General features: G+C 41.8%; 1 protein-coding gene across 1 annotated transcript in view; it reads right to left on the bottom strand.

Annotated features, from left to right (window-relative positions):
• LOC310958052 (phospholipid phosphatase-related protein type 4-like) overlaps positions 1 to 26,270 on the bottom strand; it is a gene marked incomplete at both ends in the record, with an annotated part of 53,427 nt that overhangs the window by 5,274 nt on the left and 21,883 nt on the right. The window contains 7 exons of the mRNA XM_083928850.1: positions 2,404 to 3,019; positions 7,205 to 7,433; positions 9,499 to 9,634; positions 17,654 to 17,827; positions 17,967 to 18,024; positions 24,921 to 25,116; positions 25,288 to 25,417. Of these exons, the coding sequence (XP_083784976.1) occupies positions 2,404 to 3,019; positions 7,205 to 7,433; positions 9,499 to 9,634; positions 17,654 to 17,827; positions 17,967 to 18,024; positions 24,921 to 25,116; positions 25,288 to 25,417 (1,539 nt within the window). The remainder of the gene's footprint in view (positions 1 to 2,403; positions 3,020 to 7,204; positions 7,434 to 9,498; positions 9,635 to 17,653; positions 17,828 to 17,966; positions 18,025 to 24,920; positions 25,117 to 25,287; positions 25,418 to 26,270) is intronic.

Here is a 26,270-nt window from a genome sequence, read left to right as displayed (position 1 = left end):
GGTAGTTATAAGCTATGGTTCCAGGACTCTAATGCCACCTGAAAAGAACTATCACATGCAGTAAGGGAAATTGGAGTTTTTAGAACTAAAATGGGCAATATGTGAACGTTTTCGGGATTATCTTTATCATGCCCCACACTTTGTAGTATAAATAGATAACGATCCCTTAACCAACATCCTCCCAACAGCTAAGCTTAATGCTACAGGTCATAGGTGGGTGGGTGAGCTGTCCAAGTTTGACTTTTCCATTAAGTATAGGCTGGGAAAGAGTAACGCAGATGCAGATGGCTTATCCAGCATGCCATTAGACATAAATGTGTTCATGACACAGTGTACAGAGGAGGTGGGCCAGGAAGTGTTCAGTGCAGCAATGCAGGGAATTAGAGACCCCCCCCCCCCTAGTCTGGGTAGCAACGGTCCCCAAAGAAACACTAGACTTAATGAGACAGTGGGCAAAGTTGTCTGTCAATGAGGATGGAATTCTATTTAGGAAAGCAGGAGACAAACAACAGCTTCCTCCCAAAACAGCATCAAACAGTATTCAACAAGCTTTACAGAGAAATGGGACATCTCAGGGTTGAGAGGACTTTGAACCTGATCCAACATCGATTCTATTGGGCCTGTATGTACTATGACATAGAACACTTTGTCACCCAAGAGTGTGAGTGTCTCAAGGCAAAGAGACCTCACAAAGCAACCAGAGCTTCCATGACAACCATTGTCACAACACGCCTAGGTGAGCTAGTAAGCATTAAGCATTTCTACACTTAGAGACATGCAAACAGGGGCTCGAGTACATTCTTACTGTGATCGATAATTTCACTGGTTTCGTCCAAACCTACGCCGTGAAAACAAGTCTGCCAAAACTATTCAATGACTTTGCACTGTGTTGGATTTTCAGAGAGAATTCACCACGACATGGGGAGAGTGTTTGACAACCAGCTGATGGACCAGCTACAGAAGAGCTGTGACGTGCGGGGGTCCCACACAACAGGTTACCACCCCCAAGGCAACGAGAAGTGTGAACGCTTCAATAGAACTAACTTGTCAATGCTCCACACCCTAACAAGTGAACAGAAGGCTGACTGTAGGAGCTCATTGACAAAACCGGCGCACACGTACAACTGCACCCGCAGTGGGGTCACAGGGTTCTCTTCCTACTACACCCTCTATAGAAGATCACCTCACTTGCCTGTAGACCTGCTTTTCAACCTACAGCCCAGAGAGGCAAAGGAGACTTACACTGAATATGTACATAACTGGCAAAACCGAATGCGACAAGCCAATGAGATCACATCCAAAACAGCGGCCCGGAAAGCTCTATGAGGCAAGAAAGGCTATGACAAAAGAGCACATGGAGTCGACCTGCAACCGGGTAGATGGTGCTTGTGCGTAACTTGCCAGTAGGACCGCAGTTTACCAGGTCCTACTGGGAAACTAAAGTGCTTGTGGTGGTGAAGAGAAGGAGCAATGACAGCCCGGTGTATGAAGTAGCACCAGAGGGAGGAGGTAAGACTCGTGTGTTGCAGAGGAACCTCCTACTCCCATGTGACAGTCTTCCCTTGGGGAAACCAGAACCCAACCCTGAAAAACAAGACAGCAAAATACAGACACGGACAAGACCAAATCAGCGAATAAGGAAGACTTAGACAGCGAAAGCAGTGATGAGGTTGAGCCGGTGTGCTGCAGAGCTGCAGATTTGAATCCAGAGGCAGAGCCATTTGCACCAACTCTGACGATGCAAGACGGAGCACCAGATCTAGAAGATGCAACGGTTGCTCAAGAGGAGGCAGAGACTGACAACAAAGGCATCACAGCTGATGGAGGTGGTGAGAACAACACTGCAGAGCCTGGGGAAAGTCTACAAGACTCATCAGAGGAAGATGATCCTGACTCTCCACCAGCAACCAGCTACCCGCAGCGACACAGGCAGCGTCCCTGAATGCTGACCTACAACACCTTTGGTGAGCCAACGTGAGTGGAAGCATGTGCCGAGAGTCTGTACGTCCTGAGTATGTCCCTATCCTGCAACCCACCAGTCATGTGGCAACCTTGAGCATCACTAGACATTGAGGTAATGGGTTGATCTCACATTACACACATTATTATATAGATAACATATTGAACTGGTACTGTACAAACAAAGAGACTGGTAAGAGACTAAAAGAACTGAGGACGATTACTCTGAACATGTTTTGGTACTTAGTTTGATACACGTCTAATGACATCCAGCTCTTATACCTATTGAGTTTAAATGCACTTATTTTATGTCACTTTTAACAAAACCCTCTTTTAAATGAATGTTGTGTAAAGTAATCTAAGACGAACTTCATTTGCTTTAGATTCACAAGGGATAGATTGACTAAAAACAGGTAAAGTTAGTGAAGAAAAAGAATAATTCACCTGCATAAGACGAGGCTGTCCTCCTGCACTGAGTGGCCTGCAGGGGATGGTGGTCTTCTCAGCCACTCTCAGCCACTTTTCCCTCACTGACCCGCCTCCATCCATAATGCTGTCCTCTGATTCACTCTCCTGGTCCTTGCTTGTGAGGTTTTCCTCCTCAGGAATGTGAACCAGTTGGGAGGATCCAGGCCGGGACTGGATAGATACTCTGGCCCCACCAGCCAATCCAGTGCTGCCATTATGGGTCAGGTGATTATGATTGGACATGGGAACAGAGCTTGCTGCTAGTTTCATGTATTGAGCTGGGATGTGACCCCCAGCACGCAGCTCTGTTTCCTGACAAGTGATAAGTGTAGGCAGGTATGTCCCACCTCGGAGCTCTGCCTCCAGGCCCATGGCAGACGGTTCAGATGAGCAGCGTAGTTCCATGTTCCTCTGAGGAGATGAGGAGGTTGGTCTTATTCCATCCATCACCTGCAGGGATAGCTTCCTGTTGTCGTTTTTATTCTTCCATTGGCTGAGCAGCTGTTTGGACCGGGTTGAATCCATTGATGTGTGGATGGAGGCGTGACGGCGTGGAATGCGACCCTCCTCCAATGAGGAGCCTCCGTGGGACCTGGACAAAGGGGCAAAGAAACTTTATGAGGGATAAAACAGAAGTAGATTGTTGCACGAGTGTATTACCATTACTCATTTTCCTGTTCCCTCATTGTTTTTACCACAGAAAAAGATGATGGGGGAACAGACAAACTACTCATGGTAATGGAAGAGCTGAATAAATGTTAAACACTCATTCTTATTGGAATATAAAAATGAGTTTTCACATGGTTTGACTGAGTCAATTGTGTAAATAGCATAATGATTCATATGATGATATTTAGACCTGATTATTATGTAAACAGTGAATTAGCTACTCTTATAAATAGCCTAGTTATGTGGATTAATTAAGACATCCATGATTTGGCCACTGAGGACGGACAGCTGGCTTTTCAGTCACAATGTGTAGCTGAGCTATAGCCAATATAGGCTGACTCAGTCACTTTGTGGGATATAGCTGCCGAATGAAGAGGTTGGCTGCCACTATTAGGCATCATAATCACTGACGTTGACGCTTAAAAAGCATCAACATCAATATTTTGGGTTGACTCATCTTTTTTTACTTTATCTAAAACGTCTCAACATATTCCTGTTTTTCTCTTATATTTATTCAGCAGCGTGTAGAGTGTAATTCATCCCATCATCCCATGATCTTTTTTCCGAGGCCAAGTCTCTCTCGTTTTGGGATAAGTTAATAATGGGAGTAACTTTCTGTTACTTTAAGTTTTAAAAGTGACATCTAAATCATGCCAATGTGAAGAGTGCTTTATGTGGATTTTGAAAAGTAACGTTCAATTGTTACATTTGAGAAGACAGTTTGCTGTGGTGTTAGAATCGGTTAGGTTTGGTTCACCAAAAATGAAAGTTTTGTTATTTTAGCCTGTGTATTTTTAAACGTGTTGCCAGTTGAAACCTACACTTTTTCATGTTAATATGTAAACATTTGTTTACATTTTGCTTTCGTTTCGCTAACCAATTATAAGATTGTCAAAATAAAATGTACATAAATGAAACAATCAATCAGATTTTTTGAAGGAAAGTTAATCATTTAGATTAGGGGTGACTCTGAGGAGCCGGATTCTTCCAAGCTCACAGTCGAATCGTCAAAAAATGCGCAAAATGTAGTTCTGAAACAATGGATTATTCCTTTCTGGCTCTGGGGGTGCTAAATGTCTGATTTTACATATAGATGCTTGGTTTCTCCCAATAAACCATGATAAATAGCCTATTTGGGTATAAATATAAGCCTATTAATAAACACTGTTGCTAAAAATGTGAAAATAACTCATGTATTTTATAATAATTAATCTGTCTCCTTAGTGTGCAGGATTAACCCCCTCCCCCTCGTAGACTAAGTTGTACTATCCAGGATCCGGCACCGTCAGAGCGCATCTTGGCTGGATCTATCTGAGTGTCAGAAATACAACCGTCTGCTACTGTTTAATCATCAGTATCATTTACTTTGAATATTTGCCCATTTGTTGTTTTTCATTATAGACGTTCAAACCGACACAGCGCCTCCAGGTCTAAATATACCGTCAGCTATTGTCAAAGAAAGATACAAACAATACTCATTTATGTTTTAACAACAAACACTTTTAATAAGATGCTCCTATCAGAAATCAGAAACCACATCTCTCAGTAACCCTCTACCTGACACACGTTACTGTGCAGCGCTGGACTGGTCTGCATCATGTCAGTGGCTCACCAACCCGGATCAGAGGGTTTTTCATGAGAAAAAAGTCTCCCATTCTGATACTTAAAGCTTTGAGAAATGTTGATATTAGTTAAAGTTGTACTCCATATGAATAGAGATAACTTGTTTCTAGCGGCCTCTTTGGCAGTCAAATCCCCAACACATGAAACACGGGGTAAAAATGTAAATATTGAAAACATTGGAAGTCAGAGTCCGTTTTAGACGGAGTTCAAGAAATGTTTGAAAATGGTCTGATACATACAACTGTGACGTAGTTTGAGAACAAGAACGGTCATGTGTGACTCCCGTTGAGGCAGGTCTACTGAGTAGGTTAATGTTTCTGTTAAGAAAGGTGAGCACAGACCCCAGCAGCAGAGTGTCTCCTGTCCTCCTGGTGTACCGTTAGTAAAACAGATCTGAGTATCTCATTTCATACAGTCTATGAGAATCTCTCTGAAAAACAGAATCCTGTTTTCATCATCTGCAGTCACTACGGCAACGGCAGAGGCACTCAGCAAAAAGTCTCCAGTTAACAGAGTCACTGTTAAACCAAACCACCATCCAGTCAGTCTGCTTTAAGTTTGATTCTGAAGTTATCAAGTCAGTCTGCTTTAAGTTTGATTCTGAAGTTATCAAGTCAGTCTGCTTTAAGTTTGATTCTGAAGTTATCAAGTCAGTCTGCTTTAAGTTGGATTCTGAAGTTATCAAGTCAGTCTGCTTTAAGTTTGATTCTGAAGTTATCAAGTCAGTCTGCTTTAAGTTTGACTCTGAAGTTATTAAGTCAGTCTGCTTTAAGTTGGATTCTGAAGTTATCACTTGTCAGTCTGCTTTAAGTTGGATTTGTTGTCAGTGTGGACACATCAGAATTTTGCAGTTTTCACTTCTATAATGTTGCATCTGTGGCTGTTGCTAATGCAGCCATATAAAAGTCTACTGTACTGGACGATTTTCATCATCATTATGTTTTTATTCTATTTTATTTTAGTGATGTGAGCGAGCGTTACCGAGGAGAGTGGGTTTAGACATGACATTAGCTGACATCGATGTACATGTGCAAATAAATCAGATAATTCACAGGCAGTTTAGTGACGTGCCCTCGAGAATGGAAAGAAAATACATTATTGCTCACCCGTTCCTCAGTCAGAAACAGTCTGTTGCACTGCATCAAGTCCAAGCTCAACTTTCAAAGACATAAAGATCCAAACTTTTTAACGCTTGTTCCTCTGTTGGTCTCTAAACTGCGCAAGTTATGCGCATGATTGACCTACTGTTGTTAAACGATGACCAAATCAGCAGAAAGGGTCCTGTCAATCATGGAAACTAAACAAAAAGCCTCTTCATTGTAGCGCCGTCATATGCATTATTGAGCAAACTGAGCTGCACTGTTAACAAGCTTTTTATTAATAAAGTTGGTCTGATTGATTTATACACAATGTAGAGTTAATTATTGTCGTACGTCATACATTGAGTGTTATTCTTGCTACGCCTCAGGCAAAAAATGCAAGAATATTTTTTATAGAAATATATGTATTTCAAATATAATAACGGCCCACAGGAAATTTTAAGTTCTGAGTCAAATTGACGGAAATCCGTTGTGTTATTTTTATTTATTCCATCGCTCTTCTGTAAACTTTATTGAAACACATTCACCTCTCTACTTCCAGTCCGACCCCTATATGTTCCCCTCTTAAATACACACACACACACACACACACACACACACACACACACACACACACACACACACACACACACACACACACACACACACACACACACACACACACACACACACACACACACACACCCACACACACCCACACACACACACGTTCCTATTACACTTCTGCCCTTACTACAAGCCTGACTCAGAAGTTGGAATTTCCCCAATTTCCAAGTACAAGTGAATGCAGCATAGCCGTTAGTGAGGATCTGGGTCGACAGACCAACCACTGTCAGCAGAGTCACCAACACGGAGGCTTATTTACATCTAGAGAGGGAATGTCTCAGCAAAAAGGCAACAAGTGCTTTGATTGGTGGGTCACATGATAAATCACTCTTGGTAGACAGTGACTTTAAAGACAATTAAATAGATGATAAACTTACGGAGTATATCTCTAACTCCCACGCCTACAAAAAAAACAAGATTTAAGACTTGTATTGAAACTTTAGTGTCATTCTAAGGCTAACCATATCCCAACTCAATTGGATGCCATGTATCATGCCTAATAATCCTAGTCCCTGCCATGCCTCTGGCTGCTTTGTCTGAGTCTGTTAAGTGGAGTTCCTTCCATGTGGAAACAGCTGAGCAGGCTGGTATTAACTGAACTAAAACAGCAAGTCCTCTATCCCTGAAACAGAGCAGTAAAGCCGATATCAAACAGCCTTCAACAGGTGGAGCAGTATGTGACAATGAAACGTGGTGTATTATGGCTAAGCAAAGTTCAAGGACCGTGTTCTCTCTCCCAAACCAAACAAGTAGATAAAGACATTACTAAACATATTTACCGAGGCAGTGTGCTGCTGCTGAAGGTCATCATGTTGTCATGGTTGCCCAGGGGACTGGATGGGGTTATCACCTCCACTTCAGCGCTGGCTCTCTTCAAGTTGGACAGAGACGGCTCTCTGTAGGAGGCGCTACGCGTCAGGATGGGCTCTGGTCGGTTGGGGGACAGAGTGTGGGAAGAGGTCCTTGTGATGATGGGCTCTGGCTGGCTGGGAGCCAGGGTGTGGTGACCTGTAAGTGGACAAAAGGGAGAGGTCATACTGCTAATGTCAAGTTCAATTGGGGATGAGATTAATGTACTCATTGGAAGTCATTATTAAAAAGAGCTTGGATTTGAAAGCATCAAAGGTTTGATGAGTTTTATATTAGGATCAGACATCAGATAAGCAGCATCACAACTCAACACTGAAGTTCATGTCACATGCTGAAAAAAGGGTTTCCATCCATCTATGCAAATAGTGTGTAATAATATGTATTTACTTTCAAGTTAAAGGAACTAACTCATACTAAAGTCGAAAGACAAAAATCATCATCAGGTCCATGGTTTAGAGACTTTGATTAATTTTTAGCAAAAAGTCTGCTTTACAAATTGTGTTTGGACATTTCTCAAGCATCGATGGTCTAATGAAAGACACCATTTGATTTGCATACTGGGAAACGAGGGATCCACCAGTTTTGGAGATTGACCCATAAAAAGGACTAATGCTGCAATCCATAGCAATCCAAGGCTGACGTTGATGATTCCATGTCTGTATTCCCGACTTGAGATCTAAATGCATCCCGGTGCATCTGCTCACGAAAACTGGAATAGCGTTCAGATCGACCTGTCAGTCGATTCTTATGGGGGAAATTCAAGTCAGTTTTAAAGGAGCAGGAAAACAGAACTACATTTTTTTTTTTAAGTGGTACCTATTTATGCTGCCCTACAAAGACAAAACGTTAATTCACCACTGTGTAGAAATTAGATAAATGACTTAACTTGTTTTGGTGCTAAAGTAATTAAGGCACAATATTAGAAATGCATGCACCAATATTAAGCACTTTTAAAGCACTATTTTCTAACCTTTTATCCTGGGTACATATATATATATCAGGCACACAGTTTTAATACATTATTTAACCTTTTATTTATTCTGTTTATTTGACTTCATTTGAATTTTTAAATGAGATAATAGAATGGCACCTCCTGATGTCTGACATACAGAGGGAGCAATTGTGCAGGAAGGAGGGTACTTTAATTATCCAATCATCTCTGGCTGACTCTCCTCTCCAGTGAAACCCTGGATTGCTTTTTAAATATAAATTTACATTTGAACCATCATTTGAACCTTTTTACAACCGACTCAGGTCTTTTAAGGAGGTTTTTAAAGTGTTTTAATGACCCAGAAAGTCCCCTTGTGCCCGTTTCCCGCTAAAACCTAACCTTAAACGTAACTTCCAATCCTAACAAAATGCTGAATTAAATCTGCAAAGGCAGAGGCTTATCTGACCGGTTTATAGGACCGGATTATAGGACCCTTTTCTGTCAAATGGGCACAGGAAACATAGGACCCGGGGAACATAGGACCCGGGGAACATAGGACCCTTTACTTGGAAATGGGCTCAGGGAACATAGGGATGACCCACCAGTAAAGAACCCAGAACCGTGGTTTTATAAGCTATAACCCAAAGTGGATATAAGCAGATGAGTGGCATCAGCGAGGAGAATGAGGAAACTGTGGTAGGAAACATTATCAGACAATATCCAAGTCAAAAATCCAAATGTCAGTTTAAGACTAGCTATCTATATTTCTGTAAGTAAAGCCGAAGCATTTTGACATTAAGAATGCCTTTTCGTATGAGCGCATGTGATTGTATAATACATAACATTATAAACATTTATAATACATTATCTGTTAGCATTGAGCTAACAGATGATGGGAATTGTATTATTGTAAATCAGTTAGGATTATAATAATATGAATAAAAAGTAACAACTAATGGACTAAGCAGTAATTATCTCGTGGCTGTAGCAGTAATGCTACATAGAGGAGTTATTTCATAATTATGCTGGATAAACACTGCTATGCAGTATTGTGTTTGCAAGTACCTTGGCTTGCTAACATTAGCTTACTAACAGCTAACTTATCTTAGCTGATAATGTGACATGCTTAAAGCTAATGTTTTTATGGCATCATTGCTTTGTTGGTACACAGTGTGATGGTGCTCATTAGCATGTATGATGTATTCTAGTAGTTCACAGGATGGGGTGATATAATCTGAAATTCTAATAGACACCTGGCCGGCTCGTTTTTACCTTGGTGGCTGTTGCTGATTGCTGATTGGCTGACGTTGGGTAGGGAGGAGAGGGGGGGCTCTCTTAGGGTGGGTGTAGGTGCTCGACTTCTCGACCGATCCTCACTGGGCTGGAAATTCCCCACTGCATACACACCCTGCATACAAGCAAACAAAAACACACGGTGAGACACAGAGGCGCATGCAACAGAGGTAAAAGCATAACAAAGAATTTGTCAAATCCAGTTCCAGGTGGCAGCCATGTCAGCTCCTCGGCCCTGCACCAGAGCCTTTCATAAAGTCCTGGTGGAGCGTAACTGTCTTTATCTTAAGTGATGTAATGTATTTCTACGTTACAGAGAATGTGTGGCCGGAGTTTAGCCCATCAATAAGAGAGGTGATGACTGGATGCCTCCAAAGCAATGGCTTTGTGAGTATGGCAATGTGATACGGAACTGCTGTGATACCATGAGATATGGAGGTGAGCTGCAGAGGACTGCTGGCCTCCACACACACCTCCCTCACTTGCCTTGGTAGTAACTCAGTCCGTAGGGACTTGGCTTGAGAACCGGAGGGTTCAAATCCCTGTATGGACCACATGTGTAGTGTGGAATGGTAGCTGGTAGAGGTACCAGTTAGCCTCCTGGGCACTGCCAAGGTGCCCTTGAGCAAGGCACCAATCCCCCAAGCCCTGTTGCTCGGACATCTCTCCATTAATGCATGTGTATAGAGGAAGCCCCCACCACAGCCACTTCCTGGTTGATCCAATCAGGAAGTGACAAAAACTGAAGTTCTCTGAGTGTCCAGTACGGGCCGGTTTCATAATAGAGCAGTTTCTCATTGACCCCCATGTTAAACAGGCCGATTTTACAGCATCATTAAACCTGTTTAAGGCCTGGGACAAAAGAACATTCTAGTCTGTATGTTTAAGTCATATCTCCATGACAACACTGAGGGGGTGAATTTTTTTGTACCATGCTAGTTGTTTTCTTTATTGGAGGTTAAAGTTTATAAATAATAAGGGGCGTGGCCTCTTGAGTGACAGCTATCCTGCTCTGTTAGAGCAGGGTGAAACATAAAACATGAAGGGCGGTGGCCCTCCAGGAGCAGGATTGGGCACCCCTGGTATAGACCATGTTTGTGTGTGTGAAATAAAATAACAACAGACTGAAAAAATAATTTCCACTCAAGGGACAAATAAAGGTATGCTTTCTCCTTTCTTTCTTTTACGAGCTGAAATCCAAACACACATTTGTTGTAATGTTCCTTCATCCCATAATAATATGACTATATAACAGATGAATTAGTACTTAAACATGTCCTAAAGTGTGCAATGCCAGAGTTTTAAAGTTTAGAGGCAAGAAAGGTTTAAATGTTGGTGGTTGCTCTCTACTATTTGACAAAATGTCTCCCTGTTCTGAGTTATGGCATTGAATAATGGACAGAAACAATAGGATGTCACAGTGAAGTTGACCTTTTGACCTTTTTGATAGAAATTGTCAGCACTTCATCATGTTAGAAACACGTTTTATGAAGTCAGAGTGAAGAAAATCTATTAAAGTTTTCGTCAGATATTTCGTTCACAAGAATGGGACAGATGGAAGGACAGACAGACAGACACCCTGAATCCGTAATGGCTGTCACCGACGTAGAGGCATACTTAGGTAACATTAGGTGTGTTTTCCATCAGGATAACATGTGGCCGCACGGAAAGTCCATTACAAAAAAAGTCCCCAGAGGGATTTAGGAGACTCTGGAGCTGTCGTATCACTCTGAATGGGTTTGGTTCATTGGTGATCAGCTGATCAGCTGATCAGTGTTTCAGCGGCGCACCGTTCTTTCTCAAAGTGAGAAATACAAAATAGTTGTAGTTTGATTTAAGGTGGCCCTATTATTCACAACGTCAACTTATGTACAAGTAACATGAAAGAAAACACTCCATGCCTGTGAATGTTCTCATTCGTCCAGGTCATCGTTATCCTCAAAGCAATTTCAGTCAAAAACAACTGGACTGGTTGTTTGTCTAGGAAGACGTTTCACCTCTCATCCAAGAGGCTTCATCAGTTCATGTACGCATCTGACCAGGCTGGGACTGGTCCAGCCTGGTCATCTGACCAGTCTCAGCCTGGTCAGATGCGTACATGAACTGATGAAGCCTCTTGGATGAGAGGTGAAACGTCTTCCTAGACAAACAACCAGTCCAGTTGTTTTTGACTGAAATTGCTTTGAGGAAAACACTCCATCTTAAAGATTGTGTGTGTGTGTGTGTGTGTGTGTGTGTGTGTGTGTGTGTGTGTGTGTGTGTATGTGTGTGTGTGTGTGTGTGTGTAAATGGGAGAGAGAAAGAGGGAACATGCAGCAAAGGGCCACAGGTCAGAATCCAACCCGGTCGCTGCAGCACTCATTTAACAAACCCGTGCAGAGATGTTCGTGTACAGATCATTTTCTGTGCTACGTTCTTCTTCACCTCTGGATAAAAGTGTCTACTCTACTTCACCGTGTTTTGGTGGGGTCTGTACTACCACACGTCCCGTCCCGCTCAGAGCTACATCCAATCAGCAACCAGGCTTCTCTCAGAGGTTTGAGTGTCTGTTTGTTGGCCCTGCTCTTCCACAGGGCCAACAAATAGACCCTCCTCATTACGGGTATTTGACCATAGTGGAAACGGACCTAGTGAACCAGTTTGAAGTCTCAGTTACGTACACTGAATATTTCTCATTCTACTTGCATTAAGGATGACAGTAGCCTACTTACCTCAGCCCCTTCTGAACAGAAGACTAAGGTAAAAGTCAGCCTTAATAACAGCCACATCTTGGCACAGCAAGCTTTTTCTAACTCTATTTTATTGCCTTTTCATTCCGGTCATGAATGCATGTTAGATGGAGTGCTTCCAGTCTCTTTGTTCTTCACCAAAAACAAATGTGTCAAAATGGCAGTAACCGTGGTTGGATACAGCAATCCATTCATTCATTAAATAAAACAAAAGAACATCTCTTAAAATAAAAAACAATCCAATTTTAGCGACCCATGGTCCAAAACAATAGAACTCCATGTGCTCACCTGTGCACCCTTAAATAGATGATGGTGGTCACCCACAGTGCCAACATGGTCAACACTGAAATCGTTCCAGTAAATGTAAACTGAAGAACAATTCACAAATTAGATGTGTGCGTTTCCACGTCTAGATGTATGTATGATGTGTATGTTTCCCCCACTGTAGACTGTAGAATGAAAACAAAAAAGGATAACCTGATACACTCCTCCTCTAAGAATCATTCTCATATTTACTAAGTAGTAGGTAGGCCTAGTGCCCTTAGTGAGACTATGCACAGTCAAACTAAAAAAACAAATAAGACATTCTTCCTCTAAAAAATGAAAGGTTGAATTTGTAAAACATACCTGCTCTCAATTTAATATGCTCAGGGGGTTTGCTGCCACCTTACGTGGCCCGGTATTATCAGTAACTGATGGTGGTTGATGTAACTATGGTGACAGCAGTGCATGCATATATTATTGAATTATACTATTTTTTAAAGGTTGTAGTTGTGTATTTGCAATCACACTCGTAAAGGTCTGTTTTGTCTTCCTTACTGTTTTAAAGAAATGGTTAAAAAGATCTCCACAGTGCTGTATCGGTGCTGGAGTATGTTCTGGCTGCAAATGCTGATCATAATTCTGGGATAGGGGGAAAAACGCTCTGGCTTGTTTGCACTCCAGTAAACCAATCGTGTTGGTCGGAGCTACGCCCGATAGAGATGATAGAGCAAAAGAGGAGAAGTCCAAAGTCACAAGAATGCAAGACAAATCTTACATTTGTTCATGCATTCAAGCATCATGAACCATCACTCACTCATCTCATCACATCAAATAAGCCATCAAGAAAGTTTTTTTTTGTGTATAAACTATAAACAGAGATATCTTGGAGTGTCGCTAACAGTCGAACGTGGCTGACACTGATTAGCTTGGGGCAGCACGGTGAAGGCATTCAAACGTCTTTTTTAACCACTAATACTGTTCAAAATAACACCAAACCTCTGCAGCAGCATGAGAAGACTCCCTACACAGAAAACAAAGCACCAACAACGTAGTTATTGAACCCAGAGTTTATTAAAAGAGTGTTTTAAAGACTTACCTACTGGCCCCTGTACCAACTCCTCTCGTAGTAAAGTCGATTCAAGTGGATTACCAAAGTCAATCCCAAAGGAAGAAGCCCATTGGTGCTTTGTTTTCTGTGTAGGGACTCTTCTCATGCTACTGCAGCGGTTTGCTGTTTTTTTCAGCAGTATTAGTGGTTAAAAAAAACATTTGAATGCCTTCAGCATACTGCCCCGAGCTAATCACTGTTAACCACTGTTAGTGACTCTACTGGATTTCTTCGTTAATAGATCATACACGAAAAAAAACTGTCTTGATGGCTTATTTGATGTATGCAAGTGTTGAAATAGACCACAGGAAGATTTTACACCTGAATGACCTTTTAAGTATATGTTGATTAGAATAATTAAAAACTGTTTACTGAGAGAGTAAGACGTTTTTTTTTATTCGTCAAGTAATCAGCAGCTTTCCTGTCCACACAGACAAGTGGAGGCTACCAATCAGTTTCATTTTATCTCCTTTTCTCTCCATTTCTGCTGTGATGAATGATGAAACAATGCCAAACACAGAGCCTGAAATAGCCCAGTGTAGCCTGTACTGTGCAAAATGAATGCCTGGAGGACAAATGTGAGTAATGATCCTCAAAAGGGAGGACACAAATCTTGCAACTTAAGATACTCGGAGATCCTTTTCCCAGGCAAATCCTTTTCTATTTGCATGAAAATAAGGGAGCTCTACTGGTGAAATGCATGTAGTTTACACTGTGCGGTGACTGATTCTTGAAGAGTTGGTGTTTCAGAGCACGACCTCACATATCTGTTGCCAGTGTTTCTCCCTGCAGGAGGAAGCAGAACAACAAAGATGTAGGCAGCTGACAGGACTGTGTGTGTGTGTGTGTGTGTGTGCGTGTGTGTGTGTGTGTGTGTGTGTGTGTGTGTGTGTTCAGTCAAGTCTGTTTGAGTGCATGCTGGACATGTGTATCTGAAAGTGTGTGGGCTGGAGGGTGATGGTGTGTGGGAGGTATCAGATATCCACCAGTTTCTACGCAGAGTTAAACATTCATGTCTACTTAGAGCCCATAAAACTGGACTATAGTGAATATACACTGAACCATGTGTTGCCAGTACATCCGCACAACATGTCTCCTATAGGAATAATCTCATCATTACCTCATTAAAGTTGTATATTTTCCTCCCTCAAATATATACCCGGTTTATACATGTGAGGTAAATTTGCAGGTAACCGTAGCAACCGTAACACATAGTATCACTTAAGATCATGAGTTAGACTACAAACAAATGGTCGACGATTAAACACACCTAGCTTTTCTTTCTTGATCTTTCAAGGAAATCCCTCGACCTCATCCATTATTTTCTCATATCATACTTTGTCACCCTTTAAGCATCTGCTTGGGGTATTTATTGTTGATGAGTCAATCAATTCTATTTCCCACATGTAATTGTACAAGGTACAACTTGCCCTTCACCAAGCCCCTCCCTAGAACGGCAACTGTGTAATCCTACGTTAGTCCAGGACCATAATAAGCTGTAGCAGTAAGCTTTCAGAGCAGGTGAACGTTGTGGATGTGACACCTGCAGGTCCGACAGCATTTTAAGGAGTGCTTGAGAGCAGGGTGGATAAGGAGTTGGCCTCTAGGTTGTTGTCCCTTGTCCCGGTGATCAGCATATCAGGTGATGCTACTGAATGTGCTTTAGCTTGTTGGATGTATTTCCACTGACATCTTCTAAAACAGTGAAGCAACGGCGTCACACCACCCTCATCCAATAAAGTTACCAGGCTGCCAGCTCTCGTAGGGATGACGTTCCCATACAACCAAACTGTACCCTCAAGTACGTGTTGAGGGAAACATATTTTCTCCCAGAACCCACAAGCAGATCTTCCAGCTCTGCCTTTCGGCTTACCATAGCGTATTGACTTACTCTTCTGTAGCAAAACATTGTTGTTCCTATCCTTCATGTGAACCAGGATTTTACTGTCCTCTTTATTCACAATACTCGTCTGCACTCGTCAACACTTTAAAGTCATATTGTCGATATAGCTCTCAAATGCATGTTGTTACCCTTTCAATCTACCTCTCTCTGATATTTCACCACTATTCCAGATTTTAGCTGTTAATTTTTTTGGAAAATCTCTCATTGATATTGTTGAAAACATCCTGTTGACATGCTGGATGTGAAAGCTTGACATGCCTAGCAACTGTAACCAAGGGAGGCATTTTATGACCACTGCTGAAGGTCTTGCTATATGACTTTGCTTGCTGGAGCTCATTTTATCTCCTTTTTCTTAATATCATCACTGTCCAACGTCAACTGCAAAAAGGACAGGTAATGTTTAGAAAATAGACTTAAAGTGTAAAATCATCCCAGGGTCTTTTTTCGCCACTAACATACTGTACATCAAATAGAGTCATCGAGACTTATCAAGTTTTTTTCTGTGTAACAACTATTAACAGAGAAATCCGGTAGAGTCGCTAAGAGCGAGACGTGGCTAACATTGATTAGCTCGGGGCAGTGAGGTGAAGGCATTCAAACATCTTTTTTAACCACTAATACTGCTCAAAATAACAGCAAACCTCTGCAGCAGCATGAGAAGAGTCCCTACACAGAAAACAAAGCACCAACAACGTAGTTAGAGAACCCAGAGTTTATTGAAAGAGTGTTTTAAAGACTTACCTACTGGCCCCTGTACCAGCTCCTCTCATAGTAAAGTCCATTCAAGTGGATTACCAAAGTCAATCCAAAAGGAAGGAGCCCATTGGTGCTTTGTTTTCTGTGTAGAGACTCTTCTCATCCTGCTGCAGAGGTTTGCTGTTATTTTGAGCAGTATTAGTGGTTAAAAAAGACGTTTGAATGCGTGTACTGCCCCGAGCTAATCACTGTTAGCCACGGTCGGCTGTTAGCGACTGTTAGTGACTCTTCCGGATTTGTCCGTTAACAGTACACGGAAAAACCTATCTCGATGGCTTATTTGATGTATGTATGTGCCAAAAAAGACCATGGGATGATTTAACGGCGGAATTACACTTATAATTGCATAAATCCAGCTCAAATTTAGCAGGGCCAACAGAGAGGCAACTGGAGATGTCAGTGTAATTTCTGACTTTTAAATCTCAACTAGTTTTGGAACAAACCATCACAACCCACCGGGATTTCAGGACTTTCCAAAGACAAAATCGACCAATCCTAAGCCTCCTATTACAGCTGGCATGAGCTTGTATAATCCTCTTCAACGCCACTCTTCTGCAGTACTACTCATCTAGATGCGACCAATGATTCATTATTAAATGAACATTTAGGTGATCTTTACTGGAACATGCCTCAGGGTTCAAAGCTACGATGGTTTCCACTGCTATCCCATTATTTTCCACAGCAAACCAAGAGACACAACCTTACATGGCTAGTAACTAACATAAGATGTTACTTTGTTACTTTGTTTGTTCTTTGTTCTAATTATTATCATTTTCATATTCTGTCACCTTAGCTGTGCTTGTTTCTACTATTCTGTTGTATTAACTGTCTTAACATAAACGTTATATTCACATTACTATACATATTATAGTTACTGTTTGCTTAGGCTTTGCTTGCATCTCTGGAAGTGTGTCTGTCTGTCTCTCTCTGTCCATCTGTGTGTCTTTTCTCTCTTTCTCTCTCCTTTTCTTCCTCCCCAACCGGTCAAGACAGATGGCCGTCCTCCACAGAGCTGGGTCTGTCTGACGTTCCTGCCTGTTTTAGGGAAGGTTTTCGTTGCCACCGTACTCTACAGAGGAATTGTTGGGTCTATGTAAATCATAAATAAGTCATTGAGTGTGGTCTTTACCTACTCTGTAAAGTGTCCTGAGATAACTTTTGTTATGATTCGACACTATAAATAAAATTGAATTGAATTGAATTGAATTGAATTGATTTATTTCAGTTTGCCCAACAGGCTTCACCTCAGCTGCAAGAGAGACACATCTTATCTGGATATTGGCAAAGAACGTCCAAGACCCCACTGTGGGACAACAAGCAACATACTGACAGTTTAAGCTTTGCAAGAAACTTCTGATTGGCTGACTGTGTTACCAGATAAACAGCAATGGCAGCTCCCAGTAACCATCCACAGTAGACGTCGACAGGATGGTTTCTGAACTGGATGATCCTGGTTAGCCCGGCCAGGATGGCCAACATGACGAAAGAGAACACCAGGAGAGGCTTCAGCAGCTTGGCAGAGTCTGTCAGCACTGTGTTGAAGTACATCTGTAACATAGAATGACCCAATGAAGAGCTTTTGATATCGATAGAAAATAGATAATCCCACACCTCAGTTAGTGATACAACATCCATTTCACACCTGTGAGTAAATGTCTAAATAAGAGAGTGTGTGTCAACCACTTACAGAGATGTAGACGGCAGCAAAGGCAGCCAGAGTTGCATGCTGGGAAGGGAAAGACTTCCTATAAAGAAAAAGAGACAAAGTGTTCCTTCTGATAATTATCATGTTACGACAGCCAAGGACAATGCTGAATATTCATCTGCAACAGGGAAGCGACTTTCAAAGAAACTTGGACACCGTGTGTGTGTGTGTGTGTGTGTTTGTGTGTGTGTGTGTGTGTGTGTGTGTGTGTGTGTGTGTGTGTGTGTGTGTGTGTGTGTGTTTGTTTGTGTGTTAGCTGTCCTAGCAGGTGTTTAATAAATGCAGGGTATGAAGGACACAAGGAGGGCAAAAACTCCTCCTGTGTGTTTTCATATCCTCTTAATAGGACCGGGCAAATAATCAGAGCTCATTTTCAGTCAAGATTTCGTCTGAAAAGAAAATAATCGAGAGGAAACAATTCCCTTTCACAATGTTGTTTTCATTTTGCCCGTTGCTTGACTCACTACTCGTTCGAGTTACTGACTACAGTTTGTTACGTATAGAGTTGAACAGAGTTTTCAGTAGGTTGTGGCAGTACACTATAACATAACCAGGATCATCTAGTTCAGAAACCATCCTGTCGACGTCTACTGTGGATGGTTACTGGGAGCTGCCATCGCTGTTTATCTGGTAACAAAGTTAGCCAATCAGAAGTTTCTTGCGAAGCTTAAATTGTCAGTACATAACTTGTTGTCCAGCAGTGGGGCTTGTACGTTGTTTGCCAATATTCAGAAAATGTCCCTGTACAAAGTAAGAATCTGTGTGGAACAGTGTGGTGTTCAGAGAAGCACAGAACATTCTGTATCATTCTGGCTTAAGCCTGCTGCTGTGTCAGAAGGAGTCACACTGTTGTGGGTTGTGTACAAGCGTTTTGGTGAAATGCTGTGTGTGTGAGTGTGTGCGTGCGTGCGTGGTGTGTGCATGCGTGTGTGTGTGTCTCTGCCATCTAATACTGTAATACTGTAGATGTACTAAAATGTTTTTTTAAATAACCAAGGCAGTTCAACAAAAAACTTTATTTAGTGAAAAACGCAGTGATCAAAATTAGAGAACAGTGTTCATTGTGTCAGAAGAGAAGATTTCAACAATGTTTTCTTCTCTAGGATTCAAAAATGAACAGGAAGTGTAGAGGCCACAGCTTTGAATGACTTCAGCACATCTGCACCCACAGGACATCACTAGTTTCTCACACTGCTCTGGTTTGATCTGCGTCCATTCTGACTCAGTCTCTTCCACAGTTCACTAACTGGAGTGGGTTTCTTACACATTACTTTGTTACCAAGGATTTTCTAGAGATTCTCTATGGGGTTTGGATCCGGACTCTGATACTTTCTCCTCCAAATTTAACTGACTTCATACACTTTAGGGTCACTCATTCCCAGTCCGATGCTGAACATAATGTTTCCCATCAGACCCAAATGTACTGAACTTTAATGTCATGTCATGGTTTGGGGATGTTTTCTGCAGCAGGAGTTGGGCCTCTTGTACAGCTACATGGCCGGGTGAATGCAAATGTTTATGTGAACCTCCTTCAGCAACATACAATACCTTCAATACCCCTGTCACACGCCAGCCCAGAGTCCAGATTTAAACCCCATAGAGCAGTGGTTCCCAAACCTTGCACATGACGTACCACGTCAGAAAATATCAGACTCTCTCAGGTCCCACCATTAAACCAATGTTAAAGTACAGCAGCATAGGTCTACACTATTCAGCTGCAGACAGTAAGGTCTATTCCTAATCAGAAGATTATTTACTGTTGACTGTCTTCAGCCACGCTGTAGGAAGAACATCCGAACTGACATGTCAGTGTTTTCAGACCAATCCTTTTACCTCTGCTCACTCTCTTCCATCACAGTTTAGCTCCTAACTCATGAACGGGACTACGCAGCAGGCTGATACTGAAACAAGAACATGACAGGAAATGATCAACTTATTTTAAATTTCACAGATCTTAAAAGTATAGTATTTTCTTAGTGTTATATTTATTTAGTAATTAATGTTTCCTTTTTTTATTTTTGAGATTCCTTCAAGTATCACCAGAGAGAGTTTGAGTACCACCAGTGGTACAAGTACCACAGTTTGAGAATCAGTGTCATAGAGAATCTCTGGAAAATCCTTGGTGACAAAGTAATGTGTAAGAAACCCACTCCAGTTAGTGAACTGTGGAAGAGACTGAGTCAGAATGGACCCAGATCAAACCAGAGCAGTGTGAGAAACTAGTGATGTCCTGTGGGTGCAGATGTGCTGAAGTCATTCAAAGCTGTGGCCTCTACACTTCCTGTTCATTTTTGAATCCTAGAGAAGAAAACATTGTTGAAATCTTCTCTTCTGACACAATGAACACTGTTCATTTTCATTTTGATCACTGTATTTTTCACAAAATAAAGGATTTTGTTGAAGTGCCTTGGTTATTTAAAAAACATGTTAGTACAGCAGTGGTATAGACACAGAGGATTCATTCATTCATTCATCTTCAACCGCTTATCCAGGGGTCGGGGTCGCGGGGGTGCTGGAGCCGATCCCAGCTGACATCGGGCGTGAGGCAGGGTACACCCTGAACAGGACGCCAGTCTATCACAGGACACATAGAGACGAACAGAGACAGACAACCATTCACACCTACAAGCAATTTTAGAGTCATCAATTAACCTAACACGTGCATGTCTTTGGATTATGGGAGGAAACCGGAGAACCCGGAGGAAACCCACGCAGACACGGGGGGAAAATGCAAACTCCGCACAGAAAGGCCCAGGCCGGGATGCAAACCTGTAACCTTCTTGCTGTGAGGCGACAGTGCTAACTACAGGATATTCTATCAAATTATGATCAATAAAAAAGAACAGTATTTCAGAATTAATCAAATATTAATAACTTGTTCTGTAATTCTGATCTCCAGTGTATATACACATACAAACATACATATAGACGTGTAAACATAAACATCTAATATGTGAATTGTTCATTAGTTTACATTAGATGGGACCATTTCAGTGTTGACTGGATTGCTATATCTATCTGTATCCATTGTTATATGTAAATTGCTCGTTCACTTTACACAACAGTGGGTGACAAAACTGCAGCTCTCTATATGCACAAATGCAGCTATAGCACTCCATCCACAGGACTGCAAGTAGGTCATCTGAAGCCACAAAATGAGCCAACATACAAAACTGCCAGACAAAAGTAGGCCTACTCTGCACTCTCCGGCCACATGATTGCCAGTTTTTGGATTGTGATGCTTGTTTAAAAAACATGAAAACAGACATTTTAAGAATATATCTTGAGCCAATGAGTCATGATGTTTTCACACCCCAGCATATCTCAGTTGGCTATAAATGCACATATGGATCCTAAGTTTTAGAGGGATCCCTACTCCACTTATTCTTAGACTTTAGACAAGATGATCACAAGCATATGTCTGACCTATCATTGGTAAGCGGAACATCCGAGGGGCCAGGGGCAGTGGTTAGCACTGTCACCTCACCTGTGTGGGTTTTCTCTGAAGTCCAAAACAGACACACACTGGGCCAAAATCAAATTACAACTTTACATTAATAAGAATTACAAGCTGCAAAACATGTCAGCCAGCTTGTATGGGTCAACACCGTCTATCTGCCAGCTTCACTATTTATCTCTGCCTGGCCCTGGTTATTTAGAATAAGACTTATTCTAAATATCTCTGCTTGGCCCTGGTTATTTAGAATAAGACTTATTCTAAATATCTCTGCCTGGCCCTGGTTATTTAGAATAAGACTTATTCTAAATATCTCTGCTTGGCCCTGGTTGTAAGTTTGTCCATGTCAGGACCCTTTTCTTTCGCATTATTCTTCTCCATCTCTTCAAAATTGTCTGGTCATATCTCAGTTTAAACGCAGTGATTCCCTCTCTATGTGCTTCAAGTTGTGATTCACTCTCTGGTGCAGTGTTGCCCTGGCAACCAGTAGCGTAGGATTCCACCATGGCGGACGGGCTCAGACCCCTCCCAAATTGTCACATGTCTGCTCCTTCTCATCATGCTCAGACCTTCCCCACAGTCCAAAGACAGGCAGGTTGGCTGAACGGGCAGCTCTAAATTGCCCTTAGGTGTGAATGTGAGTGTGGATGGTTGTGTGTGTGTTTGCCCTGGGATGACTGGCAATCTGTTCAGGGCAGGGTTCCCACGGCTTCTTTAAATCAAGGACTTTTCAAGGCCTTCGTCTGAGACATGGATCAAGATTAATAATTATTACAACATTACAAATTCAAGCCTTTTCACTTACCCATGTCTATTTATGTCTATTTCAAGGCCTTAAGTTAACAATAGGCAGAATCACTGTGATGTCGTGCTAATAATCACTTCCAGGTAGAAAGAAAACAGGCGGTTGATTTACATCGCACTGATATGTGAAATTTGCAAACTTGTTAATTTCTGCTGTCTTTTTCAGCCGTAACTGCAACGTTTCAAGATATACAGTTAAACACGACAGTCCAACCGTTCTGATGTTTCTGCTGTACTTATGTTATGTTCTGTGTTGCTTTGATAGCTTGTCTGATAAACCAAATCTACGTAAAACTAGCAGTCCGACCGGCGGTGAGATTAGTAAGGTAAGAGTCAATGAGTGACATTGTTGTTATTGATGAGATATCAAAGCATCAAACATAGATTTTAGAGGAATGAGGTGGGAATATATCTCTGTTGTTTCTCGCCCATTCGCTAGGTGACGTTGAATTGTTCACAGCAGTTTTCTACCCAGAAGTTCAGGTAACAAACATTGTGATTGGGTCTATACGCTTTGCTAACATGAAGCACAGGAGACAGGAGTGTTTCCAAAAATCCCTCTTATGCCTCCAGCATTTCTTGAGGGAGAGCAGCATACATTTTTATGATTGAATTTGTGCTCATTCATAGACAGTGTAATGAAGGGATGTGACCTTAAAACAGTTCAGTTCATGTATTTAAAATGAAGATTATTTTGTTTCTCTGCCACTCTCTGTATTGGTATCCGATATTTGCAAAATTGTTGTATTAAACATCGACATCGTTCGGGGTAAACTTGAGAAAAATATCTGTTCTCGTACCTGGATATAGGAAATTGTTAGAAATGGTTAAGTCTGCTTCAAGTTCTGCATTAAATTATTTTCTACTGCCATTTATACACCTCATACATACAGTATATCTATAAATAAAGCTGTCAACAGAATAATACCATATTTTAACCATCCAAATTCAATTAATACTACAACATGATTTGTATTCAAACCACACCTTCAGGGTTGCAGAGTTGTGCAAACCATCATCTCCAGTGTTGTTAGTGAGCTCATCCTTAATTACGTCCACAAGTAAAGAAAAGTACAAGTTCATGAACACAAGGCTACTTTTAGTGCTAAAATAGCTTAAAAAGATAAAGTGCTTACGTTAAAGTTGCAATGTGTAAGACGCAGCCAGTTAATTATTATAAAAAACTTACCAATTGAACTAACATTTCAATAATCTGAAGAAGTGATAGTTTTGACATTATGTAAAATACGTCTATCTATGTGTCTTTGGACTGTTGGGAGGAGGGAAGACCCAGGACCAGGTGGTGAGATTAGATCTCCACACTGGACAGTTAGAGCTGGTTAATGAGGCCCGGGAAAGGGCTAGAGCTGCTGCCCCCGCGACCGGTTGAAGATGAGATGAGACGTCTTTGGACTGTGGGAGGAAGCCGGAGAACCCGGAGAGAACCCACGCAGAGGGAGAGGGAGAACATGCAAAATCCACACAGAAGGGCCCCAGCCGGGATTTGAACCAGGAACCATCTCACCTCTGTAAGGCGACAATGCTAACCACAACGCTACCGTGTTGCCCTACTGCAATCAGCCAGTAATGGAAAACACCTGTGGGGATGCACTATGAAATGAATGGTAGCTGGGAATACACTATAAGATTCTGGAAATGCTCATGTTTAATTCCACCTCTTACTGTACCAGTAAATAGTCTGCGACTCACGATGTATGTGAGATTAGTTTGAAAGCGCCAAGGCAGGTAGAAGTTTGTTTGCTAGTGGAGGTCTGTAACGTTACACCAGCGGTTCACATTAAACATCACCTGTGATACCATTTAACATAATACACACTGTAGTGTAAAGATCTAACAGACAGAGAAAACAGTGTTGGCTTTTAGCAACTTTATTTAACTTCCTGTTCTCCTGTCCCCGGTTCGAATCCCTGTGTGGATCATGAATGGAGCATGAACTGGTGGTTGGAGAGGTGCCAGTTCATCTCCTGGGCACTGCCGAGGTGCTGTTGAGCAAGGCACCGAACCCCAAACTGTTCGGGGCGCTGATCCACTGGCAGCCCCCTCGCTCTGACATCTCTCCATTAATTGCAAATATATAGGTCCTGTTTGTGCATGAGTGTGTATTTCGGGCCTGTGTGTGTGAAACATGAATAATAATAATAACAGAGTGAAAAAAATTGAATTTCCCCTTGCGGGATAAATAAAAGGAATTATTCTTTAGACGTTCTGTTTGTCACTTTGCACAGGTGCAGTGAGAACGAACTTGTAGCTCTGCTTCTGACATGTGAAAGTCATCTGAAAGTCAGGAATTCATCTGAAAGTCAGATGGCCAGTCGAGAGGAAGTTGGTCCGGCCATCACCACTCCTTGCTGCCTCCTGTACACTTCACAACAAATGAGAGACGCTGAAATTTGGTGCGAATCTTGGGCCAAAAATCTGCTCAGAAATGGGCTCGGATCGTGCAGTGTATGCCCAGCTTGTGTGTGTCGGACTATTTAGTTCATATTTTCTGTTTCAATACTTGCAACCATTACAACTGAGAAAACTGGTCTAGGAGTGCAAGAAGAGGATAGCCTGTGAATGTGTGAGAACACAAAACTAAACACTTAGAGTGAACACCCACACACATCCTCTGGCACACTCTCACTCTCTCCCAAAGTAACACACAGCCTTACCTGCCAGCATTGATGAGCCCGGTGTCTTGTCCAGCGCAGATATCCTCCAGAATAAAAGCTTCATCACAAGTGGACATGTTAATGTGGGTCAGGTTGGGTTTACACACATCCAGCCAGTAGGGGGTGTGTTGACCGGTGGACAGCTGGAGAATATCAGTTATCAGTGCTGTCACACACAGGCCAAAGATGTGGACGCCTGTGAAAAACAACAGCAAACAAATGTGTAATGTATTGCATTTTATTCTGTACCCATTCATACTCAGATGTTACTGTTAGCGGTTGCCTGTTAGTTTATTTCTGATTCTGTGGTTCAGTGACTGAAAACGTGCATATGATAAAATCACTTCTGTGTATTATGTCCTCCCACCTATGAAGCGTACAGCCCTGCGGATGTAGGAGTTGAAATTACAGCCTGCAGCGTTGATGTTGGCCTCCGTCTGCGTGGCCGATGACTTCCTGGAGAGATAGCAGTACAGAATGGCCTCTCCTATCAGAATCTACACACAGACAAAGACAAAAAAAAGATTTTTAGCAATGCAGATTTTATATCACCAGAGAAAATCGTCGACTGAAACTTGGTGGAAGGACGAAGCATGGGCCAAGTAAGAACCCATTACATTTTGGAGTGGATCCGACTCACACGCATTAAGTGGATAATGGCATAAATTCACATAAACACCGCCTCGTGTCAGAGCGTTAACATTAAGAGACAGGCTAGAGCATGCCTTGGCAAAGATCCGTGCTCTCCACGGGCTCTTCCTGATATCTGAATCTGACAGGGTGTGTGGTTTCGTTCATTTATTTACAAAATAAATAGAAATTAGAATGCAAAATTTTACTTTTAAGTAGGGCTGGGCAATAATTTAATATAATATTTTATCATCTTTCTCAATAATTTCACTCTGAACTGCTATGTTCATTTTGCACTGAAGTTCTTCATTAAGTGAGAACACACTCAGTGCGTTGAATTTGAAAGGTATTTCACTAACACAGGAGTATACAAAAATAGGCCTTACCATGTGGTTATTTCATAAACGACAATTCCCCATGACGTCACAACAATAATATACGTTCTTCCTGATGGCAAAAGCCGAAGCATTATCTGATGGCACCACTAGTAAACAAGCCCTTCCATCTGGTCCTTTGACCAGGGCAAAGCGATCCAGAAAACACAGGAAATGGCTTGAATTACTGGTTATTCTAGTGGAAGTACTAGAGTACTGACTAAAACAAACTGAAGAGAACATACTTCTCCTGTATTAGCTTCTTTGCACTGGCTACCTGTAAAATCTAGAATAGAATTTAAAATCCTTCTCCTCACCTACAAAGCTCTTATTGGTCAGGCTCTGT

The sequence above is a fragment of the Echiichthys vipera genome, assembly GCF_963691815.1.
Source record: "Echiichthys vipera genome assembly, chromosome: 15".
NCBI lineage: Eukaryota > Metazoa > Chordata > Actinopteri > Perciformes > Trachinidae > Echiichthys > Echiichthys vipera.
The sequence above is the reverse complement of the archived record's forward strand: the minus strand, read 5'-3'. Positions and strand labels throughout refer to the sequence as shown.